The sequence below is a fragment of the Mytilus galloprovincialis genome, chromosome 3 (genome assembly GCF_965363235.1).
Source record: "Mytilus galloprovincialis chromosome 3, xbMytGall1.hap1.1, whole genome shotgun sequence".
Lineage (NCBI taxonomy): Eukaryota > Metazoa > Mollusca > Bivalvia > Mytilida > Mytilidae > Mytilus > Mytilus galloprovincialis.
This window is the reverse complement of record NC_134840.1, coordinates 9,930,714-9,950,289: the sequence shown is the minus strand read 5'-3', so window position 1 is coordinate 9,950,289 and position 19,576 is coordinate 9,930,714. Positions and strand designations below refer to the sequence as shown.

Sequence of the window (19,576 nt, the reverse complement as noted above, 5' to 3'; positions counted from 1 at the left end):
CGGATGATGTAGAACTTACTTCAATAAGTTGATAACATGTGGTGTGACAGTTTTTGAGGAACCAGTTTGTTTTTTGTTAACCGAGGAGTTCGCTATTATTGTTATATAATTATTCCATCTGTGTTCCTAGATTTTAATGTCAGGAAGCATGAGATTTCAAAAGCTTTTGTTTTTTTTTTCATTTTTATAAACTCATTCACAGAAATCCTCCTCTCCTATCACACTTTCCAGTTTCATGTTTCTTTCTTGACCTTCAAATCAAATAGTTAACCATTAATGAATGATGATTATCGTTTCAAAAAACGAAATGTAGCTGAAAGAAAATATTATATGTTGATATTGAAAGTTATATTGTGTCTGAATAAAAGCGAATTTATTGAACGAAAGCGTTGTCAACTGACTCAATAAAAACTGACCTTTTAAGTTTTCTTACTTTGCCTATTATTGCTAACATCCACTTCATTTAAACTTTGGTAGATAATTATCTCATTGGCAGTCATATCTTATCACATTTGTTTTATATTGCATGTATTTGTACTAATATTTTATAAATATGTACTTTATTTATGACAACTATTTTGTCTTTCCACTTGTTTTAGTACTTATTTGCGGAGTATTCCTCAATTCCGTTTAATGATCTTCCCCAACCATGCAAACATGTAATAGTTTTTACAACTAATAATATCCGTTAGCACGGCACTAAATGAAATGTCTTTTTAATTGACTATTTTAATATGCCCATTCAAACTGAATTTTGAAGACTTTGATTTAAAAAGCTGGCCAAAGTTATTTGATTCATCAACATTTTTGAATTTCAAAATAGCAAAAGTGTATAGCACAAACATATTTTAAAAACAATTATATTAGTATTTTTATACAAACGTGTGTGTTTATGTAAAAAAATAAGTACCAATTGGTGATTTATTTTTCAATTAAAGGATAATCAGTAAACGTGGTAGTATCAGCTGAATTATGTATCGATATTTGATGTCTATATTTAAGCTCGAGTTATTCCGCTTAATACAGGATTGAGATAAACCGAAAGAACAACTTTTAAAGTATTTTTGTATGAACAAATAATAATTTAGTTATGTATTCGATTAAATTTCACAAAGGTTGTATGTTCCTTACGTCGTAACTACAACCCCCTTCCCTTTCATGAATGTGACCTACCGAATTAGACTATTTACCGGATTTGTTATCACATAAGAACACGACGGGTACCACATGTGGAGCAGGATCTGCTTACCCTTCCGGAGCACCTGAGATCACCCCTAGTTTTTTGGTGGGGTTCGTGTTGTTTATTCTTTAGTTTTCTATGTTGTGTCGTGTGTGCTGTTGTTTGTTTGTCCTTTTCATTTTTAGCCATGGCGTTGTCAGTTTGTTTTAGATTTATGAGTTTGACTGTCCCTTTGGTATCTTTTGTCCCTCTTTTGTAGGCTGGAACAAAACATGACATGTAATAGAGGAAGGAAAAACAATGGGATTATTCAAAACTCGTATGACGGTTAAATATCTCAGTCAACTTTATTGGGTTCAGCATTCCAAATGTTTTGTTCCTATCGTTTCAAGCCTGGAATCTTTGATGAGTATTTTTTTAGGGTAACGTTTGTAAATTTTCCCACTATATGGACTTCATTAATAGGGGTGTTCACCTTACACAAAAAACACTGCTCGACCAGAGTCAGGAGGAAGACAACTGAAATTGACACTACATACGTGTATCGGTAGCTACTACAAACTTATTGAAACGATGTGTCGAAGTCTCAATACAATACCGACATGTTTTCGGGGCCTTAGATCTTAAGATACCAGCATAGTAATCTGATCTGTATATTTACCGATTGTTGGGTATTTCCGATTGTAGCATTTTGAAAGTGTGAACTCGCATGGGAGTTGATGCATGAGTAGCTGGAGACGCTTACTTACCATGTCGACTTTTGTAACTCATTTTTGTAAGTTACCTTGATTTGCTTCTCCCAGTTCGATTTGAACATCGATGAACTATTGTCACCTACATTTATCGTTAAAACATTATTCTTGAATATTATCGAAGTATTATTTTAGGAGGATTTATATAATACGCAACTTTTTTTTTATATTTGTGCTCAGATAATCGAAATGTTTTTAAAAACAAATTTCTTTCTTTTCTTCAGGTGGTACATACCACTACAGGGAGATAACTTTGTATAAATCTGCTGAATGTTTTCATCTCATTATATAGCTTGGAAAACATCAAGCTCAATGATTATAATAAGTGGTTGTCAAACTGCTATATATCCAAAAAAATTTCCAATGAAGTGTGTGGTTCAAGTTTTTGAATTGTTTTTTAAATTTTTGTCAAAGCATAAAAGTTAAAACAGTGTCAACATTTTATGAAAATTAATTATTCGAGGTGTTTGGTACCACTCTAACGATTTGTTACTGTGTTCATATGTGGTTTACTTCGTGTAGGGAATTAAGTGAAGGAATGTAAAAAAAAACTAACATTTTGTTTTATTTCATAATCAGCTGTGTAGATAATGCCTCTTCTTTGGAAACCTCAAGGATACGGCACATATCGGTGGTGGATGATAAAATGGTCCAAACAAAGTCGTGATATGATATAAATAAGTGTAAATGTAGTTTTTTTATATTATATTTTTCCAATGTAAAACTAAATTGCAAAAAGTTGTCTGATATAAAATAGTGGTTGTATTAAAACAATTAATTTAGGCCTCGCACCTTTGATAAGAATTATCCAGTATTTTATTCTGCAATGAAATAGTGGAAAAGGCTTAATTATCTAGAATCATATATCTAAGATCCGGATAAGTTTTGCTTCGGAATAATTTTAGATAATGTCTTGCTCTAATGATTTATTATTTGTTTCTAAGTAAGGCTCATTTGTGGTCTAATCAATGTATCTCTCCGATAAGTATTCCAATCAATTCGTTAATTATGCGGAATAAGACACTTGACGGATTACACCGACTGGCCTAAAAACAACAGGCAATTAGCAAGGCTAAATTAAGTATCTCCGATCTATCATACTGTGTGGTAATAATTGGATGTATTTGAAAGTTTAATTTTGCTAACCAATTTCCTTTTTTACAGTTATAACATTTCAGTTCATTATGTTGAGTAGATTTACAAATGTGACATTTATGAAATGAAAACTTTCCTTTTTCAATTGAATGATTTTCAAATTGCAAATGAGCGTACGAATATTGTATTGTAACTTGAACGTAAAATGTTTAATTTGTATTTTACAAAACTCTCTTTTGTAGTATCTGGTATCTTGAAAATGACCGAGTTTCTCGCTTGTAACCTTATTTCCTGATATTTAGCCCAAATATGTTAATTACTATACAATGAGAAGTCATATTCGGTTTACCTACATGTGACTTCATTAAATGTTTCGTAGTAACGACGACATTCCTGAAAACCTTTAGTAGTTTTATGTTAATAGAATTTCATTTTGTAAAATTAATGCGTCCGCTTCGATTTTCTCAAACGTCGGGGTATTGAGCTGATGTTTGGTTGATAAATAGTATATGATAAAAAAAGAGATGTTCAGGTTGACTTTACATTATATAAAAGTAATGTTGCAATGTTTTTTTTCAAATTTTTAATATAAATATAAGAAGATGTGGTATAAGTGCCAATGCGACAACTCTCCATCCAACTCACAATTTGTAAAAGAAAATCCAAGCATGGAAAATGCAGTTTCTAGTTACCTCTTTAACATTTATATTATTTTTTTAGTTTTCATTTTTTCAAATATTTTGGTCTCGAGCATCATCGAGTTCAAATGAGCATCTGGGGCAGTGGAATTGGTACCGTTTATATTATAAGCACAAAAAGGCGTAATCTTCCTGATAACACCTCTTATGTAAAATAGGAAAGGGGATCATTATTGACATATTTTTTTCTACTGTTTAGCGTTTATAATATCTCCTTATATTTATATTTACAAAAACATTGCTGTTGTCGATTGATATCGTAAACTTCTTATTCCGTGTGTCAAACACAATGCATGCAGAGGCCTACAACAATGTTAATTCGTCCAATTCTAGCTTGCAATTCGGATCTAGGTAAACGAATATATACAACAGTTATAACTTCTACTAAGTTTTAGTGTCACATAGTTTTTTACATTGTCATAAAACGGTAGGTTTGGCATGCGATTTAACGAGGCTCAACCATTTTGTCTTAAAATGTACTGTATCAAGTCAGGTTTATGGCATTTGTAACCAAATACTTCGTAAATATGTGTGTTTGTGTATGTTTTTGCTGCTTTTCGGTGTTCCTGTTGTGTCCTAGTTTTTTTTTTCCAACGATTTTTGACTTTTGAACTTGGGTATACTACTGTTGCCTTTTTTACATAGATAAAACCTTAAGTTGACCTTCCGCTAAATAGATGATATCCTCTCACTAACTGATACCAAACGACCATGTGACCATAATTAACTCGTCTACCCCTTCGAACTTGAAATAACGGATACATATATACAAACTCTCAAAAAGGTCTCATATTTTGTGCATTTTTTAAAATAAATGAGGCCGTTAGTTTTCTCGTTTGGATTGTTTTACTTTGTCATTTCGGAGCCTTTTATAGCTGACTATGTGGTATGGGCTTTTCTCATTGTTGAAGGCCGTACAGTGACCTATAGTTATTGATTTCTGTGTCATGTTGGTCTCTTGTGAAGAGTAGTCTCATTGGCAATCATACCACATTTTCTTTTTTATATTGAATCTAAAAAGAGACAGTGACAACAGTTAGGAGAACAAAAATGTACGGACAAAATGATGATTTTAATATTACCGTTTCAATTTAGAACTTTTTTCCGTGTGTAATCATTGCCTGATTCAAATTGATATCTGCAGTTTCTGGGTTCTATCAAAAAACTCATCACAGAAACAAGAATTGAAATTTTGTTATTGTACCGGAGGTGTGTTTCGTCTAGAAAAGACTCATCAGTGAAGCTCGAATAAAAAAAAGTTGAAAAGGACAAACAAAGTTAAAGAGCATTAAGGACTAACATTTTCTAAAAGTTTGCCATACACAGTTAAGGTGATCTAGAAAAGCCTTAGTATTTGAAAAATTCAAGGTTTTGTGGCATACACCCAATGGTTGTAAATAAACTAATCATAGATATCAGAATTGAAATATTGTATTTGCGCTTCCTTCATAGAGATTTGCTGCTAAAAAGACACTGTAGAATCAAGTCAATCCTTCCTTTGTTTACAGATGTTGTAAAGAGTTGGTTGGCAGTTATGACATGTCTGTGTCACAATTGATCACAAGTATATTGCAATTGACGTAGCCATTCAATAGTCTTATTCCCCTCGATTGTGAAATCACAGAAGTCGACTAACGCTGAAGATTTATTCACCTTGAGCAGCACAAAGTGTGCCTCAGATTAAGTAGCATCTACCTAATCATTCAGAACACATAAGATCAACCCCGTTCTTTGATAGGGATCTTGTTATTTATAATTAGTCTTCAGTTTTGATTTTACGTTTTGTAGCGTGTTTTCATGCTTTTATAGGTCTTATTTCTGTATCTTCTGAGGTCATCGCAAATTGCGGGAATATGTTCTCGTCTTAAGAACATTATCAACGTGATGTTATATGTTCAAAATACGAAATGGTGGTTTCCATTAGTTACAGAACGGTAAACCGTTGCTATAAACACCTCAAAATTAAATGACATCATACATACAAATTCATGATTACAATTTGCGCTAATTTATTTTTTTAATTTCTATAATCAGTATTTGGAACTAATTTTGGATAAGAATAAAAGATCGGTCATAAAACCAGAAAATGTTTTCTTTGACCGTTTAATATTCAATACATAACCTATAAGTATAAGAAATTGGTATGCCCAATGGTGTAATAAAATTCAAGATCTGTGATTTGAATTGAAAATTTCCCTTCTGTTTTGATCATTTCTTTGACCGTTTTTATTAATTTTCGATGATCGAAAATTACGGCCTCGGGCACCAATGAAGAAACATGAGTTGTCGAAATCGCACCAGGTTAATAAAAACTGATACTGTTAATGTTATAACTATAGAATAAGGATATGGTATACTTTGTGTTATTAAAAAGTGTCTTTCGAATAATACATCTATATTTGATATCAGCATTGCTTTCCAAAGTATTGAACGGATTCTTTTCTATGAAATCGATTGATTTAGAACAAACTTTTTTTATTTGATTTTGGCAAGAAATCATTCTTGTTACGGAAACAATTCAATGAATTCTAGTATGAGTCAGATGATACAAAGAAATGATAACATTCGCTTGATAATCTTCAACAAAGATTACACAAGTTAGCGTAAAAAATCAAATATTATAACAAAAACATGGGATAAAGTTAATCAGCTTTTTAAAACATCAATACTTATTTCCCCTCAGTAATCTCTACTTTTGTGCTAAGTATCGGACTCTATTGATTGCTTCAAGAGACGATAAGAATCAGAAAAGAATAGTAAAAGTTTGATTTATATATGACGTTTTACATTATTGTTGCAGAACATTTATATATATAGGTAGGTATAGAAATCGAAATTAAAACTGTCCTAAGCCATTGTAATATTTTGGAGATATGATAGAAAAAAAATTTGCACACTAAAGATTATTGTTCAGGTAAATCACTTAGTTGGAATATGCATTGAACATATTCCTAAACTTACTATGTCGAGTAAAAATGTACAGACTATATATCGTCTCATAGTCCTATGACTTTCTGTACCAATATTATAAATGTCAATCAATTATTTTTACGAATTGCCTTGACAGCAGTGCCGAATATTTAGTTCAAAATAATTAAATTCAAGAAAGCCATCTGCAATCTCAAAATTTCGTTTTGAAGATCATACAATGTCATGCAATAAATTAACTTTGAAAAAAAAATATATATGCAATTTGTATTCAATACAAGAGACAGACAGCATTGGGTTTTTAAGTGCAGCCTGTGCATCAAGATACCTTACACGTCTTTCTTTTGATCTCTTACCGTTTTTTTGCTGATAGTGACGTCAGAGCTTACTTCAATACATGCAATTGACTTTATTTGTATAAAAATAAAAACGGGGAAATTATAGCCTGACAATGTTCGAAAAACTAATTGGTCTGTATAAAACTAAAGCAATCCGCTTATTGGAGATCGGTAGCTTTATGTGACAAACATGTCATTGACTTCCCGTTCACACAATCAAGTACCATGACCAGAATCGTCCTTTTTGTTATTTTTTTTAATTACGAAATGAATCCTGCAATAGAAATGCGTCAAACTAAATACAGTTTAGAATTCCATGAGTGGTTGAACCAGATAAAATCTTCAGGTAATATGTGACAAAGAAGAGAAGATTGAGAATAGTTCTTCATGTCACAATAAATCCGTTACAGCGCTAACAAAGTTATTGGACTATAATATTCTTTCTAAAAAACAGGACTGTATCGACATTTCTAACATTCGGACGCTAGCATTTATATATATATTAACTTGCAATTATAGCATTAATGGTTTGTTAGAAAGAATCAGACATAGAAAGATTCTATATATATATATATATATATAAGGAGTATTGGAATTATGGAAAATGATTGAAATTCTGCTAAAATTTAGAAAAACGGTTATTGTGTTCAATGAGGCAAAATAAGGATTTAAATACTACGAAGAGATTAATGGGGTTAATAACCATGACAAAATTCATTGTGTGCATTATATCTTGTAGACGAAATAATAACAACGGAACCATAAAAAGTATAAAAAACATATTAAGGTCATCAAACATGAAATTTTAGGAAACTCTATCGCTTTATAGCTCTTCCAGAAAACATTTATTTGGTAATAAGGATACCTATTTTTTTTTTTTATTCAATATTAAACAAGATAATGGACGACCATAAGTTCGTTAATTCACTTTCGTGACGAATCGCCGTAAAATGAAATGTATTGCTTTAAAAAGAGTTTTGTTAAAACGGCAGTCATCCCAAGTAAAATGGATGGCCATTTGTATTGACAGAGCTAATTAACTGTATGGCAGTGCGGGACTTAATGAATTATCAGCGGACGTGAATAAAATATCGTTATCTTACAGGTGAATTGATTTTATATACTGATTTCATATAGAAAATCATTTCAAACGAACCCTTCCTAAATCGATATGGTTTCGGTTTTTATTAACACATTTGAAAATGAAAATCATTAACACAGTCATAATATGGTTAATAGTCCTTTTTAAAACCTACTATTTTGAACAAGGATTAAATTCTGTCACATTAGAAACGCATTATGTTAAAAATAAACACGAGAAATTAGTTGGACATTTAATGACGTTCCCAAAGGCGACAGGTTTGTTACCAACTGACAATTTTCTCGGAATTGGATATGCATCGCTTGGGAATGGACGAATGAGATTTATGCCTCCGTCATCAAGGAAATGGCGACACAGGAAATCATATTTGAAAAAAGGATACGGTTGTATACAAAAGGAACCGAACTGGAGGAAATATGTCCGACAAGTTCCGAAAGAAGTTGCACAACACATGTATGCAGTCGTAAGCGAAATACCTGTTAAATCGACGGAATGCTTAAATCTGAACATATACAGGACTCAAATAGGTAAATGGTTTATATTCTTAATGTCTTAATATCGTGATGGAAACATCAGATGACTTAAATAAGTATATGCTTTATATTCTTAATGTCTTACTATCGTAATGGAAACATCAGATTACTTAAATAAGTAAATGCTTTATAATCGGAATGTATCGTGGTGGAAACATCCAATTACTTAAATAGGTAAACGACTGACATTCTGAATTCTAGAATTTATTCATGTCTAATTTGCAATTTCGATGGAAACATCACACAACTGTAAAATGAATTTTGTTCCTATTTTAAGCATACATAATATGTCTAACTGTTTTGGTTGAAACATGACATGACATGAACAGGTAGATAATTTATACATTTAAAACCAGCATTAATTGTATGTCTTATTGTGGTGGTAGGAAAATCACATACTGAAATAGGTGTAATTTGTGTTCGGGATTCCAGCATTTAACCTCTTACTGTCTGGGTTGAAACATCTCATGACTGAAATAGCTAAATGAATTATATCGTTATACAAGCATTATATATCTTATTGTATCGTTTGATATACAACATGGCATTGTTCATGTATGTCTTATTAACTGTCGCGGTGAAAACATCACCTACCTTAAATAGGTAAAAAAAAGTAACCTAACTTTGTTTGTTTGAAATACCCCATGTAATACGAGCAGTGTGTGTCTTATCGTGGAGGATAAACAATCTCATGACTCAAATTGGTTCTGATTCCGAAATCAAGCCTCTGACACTCTTGATTGAAACATCACATTACTAATACTGATAAATGTTTTAAACCCTTAAGGTAGGTAGGATGTCTTTTTGTGCTTCTTCGTTACAATTGTTGTTTTTATAGTGACTGCTGTACCCCTATTTTTGACATTTTTACTTATTGTGTCTATTTGTTTTGTTCAAGCATCGTTGAAAATGTAATGGAATTTAGTGCGACTGTCATACAAGTGAGAGGTTTAGCTAGCTATCAAACCAAGTTCAATCCACCATTTTCTACATAAGAAAATGTCTGTACCAAGTCAGGAATATGACAGTTGTTATCCATTCGTTTGGTGTGTTTGAACTTTTGAATTTGCCATTTGATTTGGGACTTATTTTTTTTATTTTTCCTGGGAGTTCAGTATTTTTGTGTTTTTACTTTTTCCTCCATCATGGATTTGGAAATACCAGAAAACAAGGTCTAGATCTTTAATAGAATGAGCAAATTCATGTGAAAGAACTTTCATTTCGATATAGAAAATGATATGTTTTATCATATTTATGGTTGTATTTTACAAAAAAAAAACAGAAAACTTTTGTATGATCAATTTTTTCCAACTTTGCCACATAAGAGGAGAAAACTCAAATACAAGGGCAGGTAATTCAGATTAAGGTTCTTTTACAATAGAATGTGTTTAGAATTTACTTATTTTATAATGTAGCAAGAAAACGGGTCCGGTGACCCCATTGTTTCTTTTTCTTAACTGAAAGCATACTATAAAGCCATCTTCTAATATGCTATCTCAAAATTCTATCGTGTAGATTACGCTTTATTGCAGAAAATTGGGTGTTCCATGCATAATGTATACAAAATTTGTCAATTTTGAACGCTGTGTAGCGTGAAAATAAGCCCGGTGACCCATTCTTTTTATTATTTTTTTTAAAAAAGCAAGATATATAATACATTTTGGCAAATTATTAAAAATTTCTATGGATTATAATTTAGACACCCCATCTACCTTAATACCAGCTTTATATGTTTGTGTTATTGTGGATATTGGAAGGGGGTCAATGACTAAAATAGACAAATGATGTATACCCGTAATTCCAGCATTGTAAGTTTAAATGTCGTGGTTGAAACATGAAATGACTGAAATAGATAAATGGTTTCTATCCTTAATACTAGCCTTATATGTGTTACTGTTGAAGTTGAAGAATCACATAGCTCAAATAGGTAAATGGTTTCTATTCCTGATTTCAGGATTTCACCTCTTACTGTCTTGATAGATTCCATGACTAAAATAGATAAATGATTGAATACACTTTATTCCATAATTAAAAGGTCTAACTATCAATTATATATATAGATCTTTGGTTGAAAGATCCGATTACTACAATAGATAAATGATGTATACCCTAAATGCCAGCATTATAAGTATTATTGTCGTGGTTGAAACATCAAAAGACTAAAATAATATTAAAAAAAAATGATGTTGCTGTCCGTAAGTGTATACAACTCTGCAATCTTAAAATTTTTATCTGGTTAAGAGTTAATGTTAAGGTGGCACGGTAGTATTTCCTGGCCCATAAGGGATAATGATAGCCTTTTTAGAATTTTCCCCACTTTCTAACACTGCAAAAAATTCTACATTCACAGTTAACTGAAGTACTTTCATTTTACTATTCAGAAATTAATTTGAATATGTATCATGACCGTTTACTTTTTTTGCTATTTTTAACCTAAGGCCACTAGTACTTTTAGGTATTTTATGGTGCAGTGAATACAAAATTTAAAAAAAATTCTCAAAAATTTATTTTCATCTGTATGTAAAATTATTTCATATTTTTCTACACCCGATTCATCCCTCAGTTTGGGAAAGTATGTTCAGTTGATACTGTATTTCTTGTCCAATCACACTGTTTAGATACATTTACCTAAGTAGGGTACACAAAAGAGCAACCTAAATTCTGGAATGCAAATACTACCGTGCCACCTTAACACATGATGTTTTTCTTTGACTTCGATATATAGAATATAAAGTACTAAATGTTGGCCCCATTTACGGCAATACTAGTTTTAGCAATTATCTTCTTAAATGTCGTTTTCAATAAAACAATTTTTTTTGGAAATCTGCTGTTGTCAAATTGGAGCTCGATATCAATTTGGGATTTTACCGCACTTAAATATATGTGGTCACATGGTTTATCTTGGTGAATTTCTGGTGTTTTTTTTTTTTTTTACAATACCTTAAAATTTTGCAGAAAACTTTCACCAATTTTAAAGCTTTGATTTTTTGGAAATACTAAGAATTTTCTTATCCCAGGCTTAGATTACCTTAGGCCCGTCTTTGGCACATTTTTTGGGGGTTTTAGGTCATCAATGCTCTTTATCATTGTACTTGTTTAGCTTTATAAATAATTTAATCTGAGCATCACTGATGCGTCTTATGTAGACGAAACGCGTGTCTGGCGTATTAAATTATAATCATGGTACCTTTGATAACTATCTATACCACTGGCTCGCTGACGTTGCTGGTGGACGTTTCGTCCCCGAGGGTATCACCTGCTCAATAGTCAGCACTTCGGTTTTGATATGAATATCAATTATATGGTCATTTTAATAAATTACTTGTTTACAAAACTTTGAATTTTTTGAAATACTCAGGATTTTCTTATCCAAGATTACCTTAGCCGTATTTGGCCCAATTTCTTGGAATTTCGGGTCCTCTGCTCTTCAACTTTGTACTTGTTTGACTTTATAAATATTTTGATCTGAGTGTTACTGATGAGCTTATGTAGATCAAACGCGCGTCTGGTGTATCAAATTATAATCCTGTTACATTGTACCTTTGATAAATATTGATCAAAAGAAATCATACATTTCTAGCCCTTGATCATATATATTTGAGGACAAATTTGTGCTTTATTTATAACATTTTCCAGGAGATAAATATATAAATGATATAAAAACCAATCATAGATAGTCAGCTATTTTTATCTCTATGTCATGTTCCCTTCAAAAAATAGCTGCGGTTATGATTCTTTATTTAGTACATTGTGACATATATCAATGCACTTTTCTTGTTAAATAACTATGACATCTTTCTGTCAAACTGATTTCTGATAAAACGGAAATAAAATGTTTAGCATTTATGCATGAACATTCAATTTTTTGGAAATCCGTTTAATAGTTCATGTTGGTCTGATGTCCTGATATAGACATATCTAATTACATACTGGAATATAAATGTTGGATTAAACACTTTGTTTTTTTTTTTGGAAAATTCTTATTTTATAGACTTCACTTTGTCATTAAATATCTGGAAACAACTAATTTTAGTGAGATAATTTTAAGCACCATACCGTTGTGTGAAATCATGATTTCAAAGTTCAATTCATGGAAGGAGGGATCTTTTTTTATGGAACTGATAACAAAGCGAAATGACATGAGAAGACGGAGTTATTGTCCTTGTGTACTCTTTCATTTATGCATTTGCATTACATTTGCATTCTAAGACGTGTGAACTAAATATGTAAATGAAAAAGGCACGAAGCAGGAAATCTTTTTCAAGCGATTGTGGTAGTTAAAATCGATATATTATATTTAAAAGCTCTCCTGTACAATTTATTTTAAAAATTGGTACAGTAGAAAATGAGAGAATATAAACAACAATAATAACCCTACATAGATTTGAAATTTATTCTTGGAGATTTAAGATAGATCATGCAATTATTGCATTACTATTCGTCTAATACATCATGTAGCAGAAAAGGAATAGCAGTCTGTCTTTGTTCGAAAACAATATGTATGCTTCTGTATCTTGATAAATAAGGAAACATGAAATGTAAGTGTTTTGAAAACAAATCTTTTAATGTTATTATGCAGAAATCTTACTGTTTAAACGTTTACATCAATCGATATAAAATGTAACATTTCAGTGAATATAAAATGTAAAATATCGGTGAACATCAAATGTATAATATAAGAGAATATAAAATATAATGTTTCAGTGAACATCAAATGTAAAATATCAAAGAACAAAAAAAAAAGATACAATGAAGTGCAACAAAAACAAACGCCAACATACATAGAAAAGAACTATTTGATAACAACTGCCATATTTCTGACATGATACAGGACAATTTAAGACTAAATGTTGGGTTGAACATGGTTTTAAGGCTAGTCAAACCTCCCGCTTTATGACTATGTTCAAAGAAAATCGCTAAAATATAGTACAATTACACGTAAAAATATTTATCATAGAGAAACACACAAAAAAATAATATAGTAGTCAACACACCACAGGCAAACCATAAAACAACAACGAACATAGTCCATCAACGACAGACATCTGGTGATATCTGAAAACTGTAACGCACTAACGTAACTAATGTGAAATCTTAAATAGATCTGTCAATATTAAATATAAAATATCATTTCAGGGAAAAATAAATAAATGTAAAGTTTCAGTGACTATCAAATGTAAACTAGATGTGGACATCGAGTGTAAACTATCAGTGAAATAAGAGATGCAGTATAAATGCCAATGAATCAGCTATCCCACAATAGATCAAATGACGTGAATGTCAGTAACTGCTATAGCTCATCCTACGGTCTTAAAGTGTGAATTAAAAAAAAAAGATCAACAACAAAATTGGATAAATCTTTATTATTTCTTAATAAAATATCATCAAGATAAAAATTGTTTTAAGATTAGGAATTGAATTCTTCATAGACATCTCTTGTTATTCACAATTAGTAGATGATTTCTGATGATGCCCCCATCCTTCATTCTACTGCCAATTTTAACAACCTGCATATAAAGCCATTAACATTTTGTTGTCTTAAACGCAATTAAAAAACAAATAGATTGTTGTAAACTACTTATACAATGTATAAAACTATCCAAGAGCTCTTTGATTAACAAAGTAGCAGCTTACAATTAGTGACGAAAAATAATATGATAGATGTTTTCATAAACTTTCAATTCTTGGTTTAAATTCGTTTTACTCATACTACGGTTATACCCACTACGACAAACACATCTTTTTAATTCCAGCTCCTTTATTCTACCAGGGGTTTGTATGGTGAAATTAACCAATGAACTAAACATTCTGTTAATTTAATATATTTCAACAATGTTTCCGAGGCCCATACGTGTGCATACTATATGGTAATATACTAAGTATATTATAATGATTGTGTGTCGTTTTAAACTAGATGATATGAAGAGTAAATGTTTTATTTAATCTGGAACAGCTGGGATCTAAAAACAGTTATCCCATTCGATCTTGGGGTGTCAGTGCAAGACCAGTCTTCGAACATCGGGATGATCTTAAACTGACATAATAATTGTTTATTTGTTTTATACGAATAAAATCCCTAAAAAGTAATTTCAAATGGAATATTTCGCGGAATACAGCAACAAGGACATGAAACAGGTGCTAAGGTTCCGAACATATTTTAGTCTGATTTTTCTTCTTCTTCCAAACCTTTTAATAGAAAGAATCGTTTTTATAACGGTTGGCGTTTATATAATATATTGGCTTATCCACTACCACTACGATTTTTTCATTTGATGCTTGATACAATTTTCAAAGTACCAAGTGTTGTTCTCGCCCATGCAAAACGTCAAAATACAGAATAAATAAGATGCAGTGATTGCTGCAAAAAGTGCATTTATTGGAATAAATGATTTCATCAGGAAAACCAAAACAAGTGATTAAGATATCAAATGAAGGGTAAATTGATTGGGCGCTATATAAAAAAAAGGACTTATTCGGCTTTCATATTATCTGAGAAAACTTTTTTCCTAAATGTAACAACTAATTATCTTTGTATTATATTGATTAAGTATTAGAGTTGCTTCGCTTTTTAGCAAAACTAAGATAATGCAATGAATTCTACAATTATAATCGGAGCTGGTAGTATATAAACCATTCCCATTATGATAACCAGTGACTTATATAAACCTTTGAGTTACTTTGAAATTTAACCCAGTTATCATAAATTTCTGCTTTCATCTGCTACACACATGTTGATACATGTAAAGAATCTCAATATATAATTACTTTTCAATTGTTATATGTTTAACAACTTCTCATTGTATAATGAACAACCCATAAATCATCAAAGGCGAAACATTACAGGTTTGAACGTTAAACAATTTCGTAAGTATGTTTTTATTTGAAGCACTTTTATAACAAACTTGATGATTTGGAATTTTCCTGTAAGAAATTTCATGTATCCAGTAACACACATCTAGATTTGCTGAGCCTTCTGACAACATCTCATTTGTGAATTCGAATCTTAAATGATTCAATAACAGATACATTTATGTAATGTGTGGAACACGAGTTTATGCAAAAGAGTAAACCTGCAACAACCAAACCTCGGTCGTAAGATAGTCTGATATTTCTATTTGTATCCATCTGATAATTTAAGCCTTTTTCAACTGATTTTTGTAGTTCGTCTTATGTCGCATTGTTACAACACTCCCAGGTTAGGGAAGGGTTGGGGTCCCGCTAACATATGTAACCCCGCCAAGTCCTGTATGTGTCTGACCAAGTCAGTAGCCTGTAATTTAGTGGCTGTTGTTTGTTGCTGTGTTACATATTTGTTTTTCGTTCATTTATTTGTACATTATTTAGGCCGATAGTTTTATTGTTTGTGTCATTTCGTTTCGGGGCCTTTTATAGCTGACTATTATATATTGGTTTGTTGAAGGCCGTGCGGGGACCAATAGCTGCTAGTTTCTTTGTCATTTGGTCTCTTGTGAAGAGTTGTCTCAATTACAATCATACCATATCTTCTTGTTTTATATGAAGTGATTAAAAGGACGAGTTTAGTGATGACATTTTTCTATTTTTACAACATCTACCTTATATTCCTATAGATATAAGAAGATTTGGTATGAGTGCCAATGAGATAAATCTCCATCCAAGTCACAACTTATAAAAGTAAACCATTTAAGGTCAAAGTACGGCCTTCAACATGGAGCCTTGGCTCACATCGAACAGAAAGCTATGAAGGGCCCACAAACTGACTAGAGAAACCGACTTAAACGGGAAAACCAACGGTCTAATCTATATACTAGTAAAAAACGAGAAACGCGAAACACTTATGAACCACATCAATTCACAACAACTGCTAAACCTCAGATTCCTGACTAAGGACATGTGCAAACAAATGCAACGGGCTTAAACGTTTTAAAAGGTACCAACCTTCACCCTCATCTGAAACAATAATGTAACATTACAACATAGAAAGACACACTATAAAATATTGATTGAAATGGCTTGACTCAATAAAAAGATATATTAACACTAGTGAATATTGAACACTGAACGAATACATTTGAATTCGATCTATGATACAATGAAAATATAAAATCAATAAAATAAGTGGTGAATAAATAAAAGCAACAGTAGTATATCGCTGTGAGATGTTAAAAATTAAAAAAAAATAACTTGAACAATAACCGCTATATACAATAATTTGTAGTTTTCATTAAGTCTAGAGTTTGATTGTACCATTGGTTGTTGACCAGAGGTCATTGATAGTAGTTAAGCGGTACATTAACTCTCGTGTTTGAATTTTATCTTTTCCTTAATATGACCTGACACTTAGTTTGTCTTTTTATCTTTATAATGTTGATACTGCTTTCTGGCCTGTATTAAAGTAATATTTTTAAGTGGAGATGACTAAACGATACCCATGAGCCTATTTGAAAATTACTTCATTATAGATATTTGAAGTTTTTATGGTGAATTGCCGTTTTTAGAACGATTATATTGATACTCGGGTAAATACCGTAAGAACTGACAGTTCAGACTAGTCTCTTTCAATATTGATAATGCGTCTGTTTAAATCTTTTGTTTATAAATTACAATTACAATATGGAATGCATATAATTGCATATATTACCAGCATTAGAGAAATCTTCTGTTATACAACGTGGTGTTTTCGGTATCGGGATATGGAAATTAAATTTCGCATGCTAAACCAACGTCGTAAATCTGTTCTGTATCCATTACTATAATGTGATTGGAAGCACAGCTCGGACAATTTAAATGACTTTGTCTCGACAAAGGTCTTCCAATCTTGTTTTTTTTATTTAAAATATTTCTATACACAGCATTAATTGCATGATTTAATTTTACCTTGTCAGTGTTTCATGTCCTGTTATATAACCATTATCTCTGATGCATGATTCATTTTTCTTGCTGTATAATTTTCTTTGATACTTTGTCACGTGCTTTTTTAATACCCCATTAAAAAGTACACACAATTTGGCCCCAAAAATGTACTTGAGTATATGACGTGGGTCTCATTGGGGTCTAACCGTGACGCGGGATTGCCGACTTTTTGTAAACGTGACACGTGAAATACAAATTATTGTGCCGTGAAAACGGGAAATGAAGTCTAGCGGGAAACGGGAAATTACAAAAAAATTAATTGCTTACTTATATAGCGTAAGCGGGACACGGGAATCTGACAAAATAGTAAACGGGGTCTGGGATCAGAAATCCCCAATGAGACCCCCTATGACAACGTTTACACAAATTTTATGAAGGCTCTCCACTTTTAATGATGTTGAGTATTTACTGTAAAGCTATACGGCTGATTTTGAATAATAGTTATCAAAGGTACCAAGATGATAATTTAATTCTACAGTAAGACTTGATGAAACCCGTTCTTAGTATTTTTTTTTTCTTTTTTTTTTTTTTGAGCGACGGTGTTCAATTGACAGCTTTGTATACTTTAATAGGCTTTCTTGATGACGCATCACATTTTTTATAACGCTTTCCAAATTATGGGGCTTTTATTTTACTAATCTTATTCGATTTGAAAGTTAGTTGTCATTCTGTTGGTTTAAATTGTACTGTACGTTTTCCATTTTTGACCTATGTTCTATATAGTTAAATGGAATGGGAGGGTTGTGAGCACGTTAAATGAGTTCAATTCAACCTCATGGTGTGCCTTTCCAAGTAATGCTATTCAGACGATGTGTTTTCTATGTTTGGTTCTACATGTCTTTTGTCGGTTAGTTTTGTCTGTTTTGCTGCTCAATATTTTTGGCAATTCATGTTATTACTTTTTATGTATTATTTGAACATCTAAAATTGCTCTTTTCTGTAGCTTACATAGGAGGATTGTGTTCTTACATGACATTTACTTTGAGTAACGTCTTTTTTCTAATTTCTTCTTTGTCTTGATTGTCCTTTTTCTGTGGTGAAATCCCATACTTGTACCAGTAGTTCTGAAGCACTGTTACCATATATAAATTTGATACCAAAAGAAATTTCAACAATAAAATAAAACAACAACTCGCTATTAAAATACATATTTAGTTGATTTAAAAGGAATGCAACTTTATTAGTGTGCAAATGAACATTAATCCAAGCGTTCACACGAGCATACATTTTAAAGAAAGAGAAGAAAGGGGGTTTGAGATAAACTTACTTGCAGTGAATTAAATACTGTAACAATTTAATTTACATTCAGACCATTTATGGCCAAAACATAGTACAGTCAAGTACGTCATCCAGCATATAACTACAAGATAGATTCATAACAATTCACAGTATTAAGATTATGTATTTATTCCGTTGAAGTATAAGTTTTCATGCTCGATCTACCAAAGTTGAAATAAACCAATATTGTTTGTTCTTATCAAACATTATGAACGTTTTCTCCTAAGTTTTTTCATGATTTTGGAATCCGATATAATTACTTATTCCTCAAAGTATATTTGAAAGGTTCGAACGTTTATTTTAATATATTTCTTTATTTGACTGGCAGCAATTTCCATCGTCTTACTGTAATAATTAAATTTTGGGAAACAAAGATTTGTTATCAGGATAAAAAAATTACTAGATTAAAACTGATGCTTGTAGTAATCAATAATCTAATCCGACACATGTATACCGTTTATCATTATTCATTAACGTATATGTGTACAAACTACACCTCTTCTTTATGTATTGTCGTTTTGCTGATGAAGCTAGTTATCAGTTTGAGTATCCCACGTAATGATTGAATTATTGGCGAGACAAATGTTGTAAAAGACAAGATTAATGAGGGATGGCGATACTAGAAATGCAGCCTTAATTGGTGACAGACAAACACCTGATGTCACAGAGTATAAAACAGTCAAATTAATTGAAATGTACTTCCGAAATATTTACATATATGCGTCTCTAAAAATTTAAATTTTCAGAGTTATTATTGAAAAATGTCTTGAAGGATTGATC

At 31.5% G+C, this 19,576-nt stretch overlaps 1 protein-coding gene across 3 annotated transcripts in view; it reads left to right on the top strand.

Annotated features, from left to right (window-relative positions):
- Positions 1-19,576, top strand: part of LOC143067158 (neuroligin-4, X-linked-like) — a 245,086-nt gene that overhangs the window by 70,134 nt on the left and 155,376 nt on the right. Inside the window, exon 1 of one of the 3 annotated variants that reach the window (XM_076240225.1) lies at positions 8,191-8,620. The exons of the other annotated variants lie outside the window; for them this stretch is intronic. Coding sequence (XP_076096340.1) covers positions 8,194-8,620 — 427 coding nt within the window. The 5' untranslated portion in view covers positions 8,191-8,193. Of the gene's footprint in view, positions 1-8,190; positions 8,621-19,576 lie in introns of those variants that run through there. 3 annotated transcript variants of the gene reach the window in all.